At 43.1% G+C, this 399-nt stretch overlaps 1 protein-coding gene across 1 annotated transcript in view; it reads right to left on the reverse strand.

Moving 5' to 3' along the window:
• The window catches only part of LOC119586049, a 2,245-nt gene extending 2,073 nt beyond the window's left edge, over nucleotides 1-172 (reverse strand). Inside the window, exon 1 of the mRNA XM_037934753.1 lies at nucleotides 16-172. Within this exon, the coding sequence (XP_037790681.1) occupies nucleotides 16-49 (34 nt within the window). The 5' untranslated portion in view covers nucleotides 50-172. The remainder of the gene's footprint in view (nucleotides 1-15) is intronic.
• Nucleotides 173-399: the final 227 nt, after the last annotated feature.

Here is a 399-nt window from a genome sequence, read left to right on the forward strand (position 1 = left end):
CACCGGGAACCTCACCGGCCAAAATAAGGGCAACTGCGACGCGGGCCATAATTCAGTTCTTATTTCTCCTCAAACACAACAGCGAAGTAACTAACACCTCGGGGGATAAACGGCAGAATGGAACTTCGCCTCTTGCTGTGTCCTTATATGAAGACCCAGAATACAAATTGGGTTTTACTCTATCTCCGCCCCAATCCCTTAAGCAGGTTCACATACAATGAATGTGGGTCTTATCGGCTTATATCTCACGCGGGTTGGTTACGTGTGTCATATGCGTTTGTGATTAGATCTGATGTGTATTGTGATTATACAGCGGTGATTTCGATTCGAGGAATATTAAGGGTTTTTCTTTGATTAATTAAGTTGATTGGGTCTTTGATATTTCGTTGATGATTCCGT

The sequence above is a fragment of the Penaeus monodon genome, chromosome 20, assembly GCF_015228065.2.
Source record: "Penaeus monodon isolate SGIC_2016 chromosome 20, NSTDA_Pmon_1, whole genome shotgun sequence".
NCBI lineage: Eukaryota > Metazoa > Arthropoda > Malacostraca > Decapoda > Penaeidae > Penaeus > Penaeus monodon.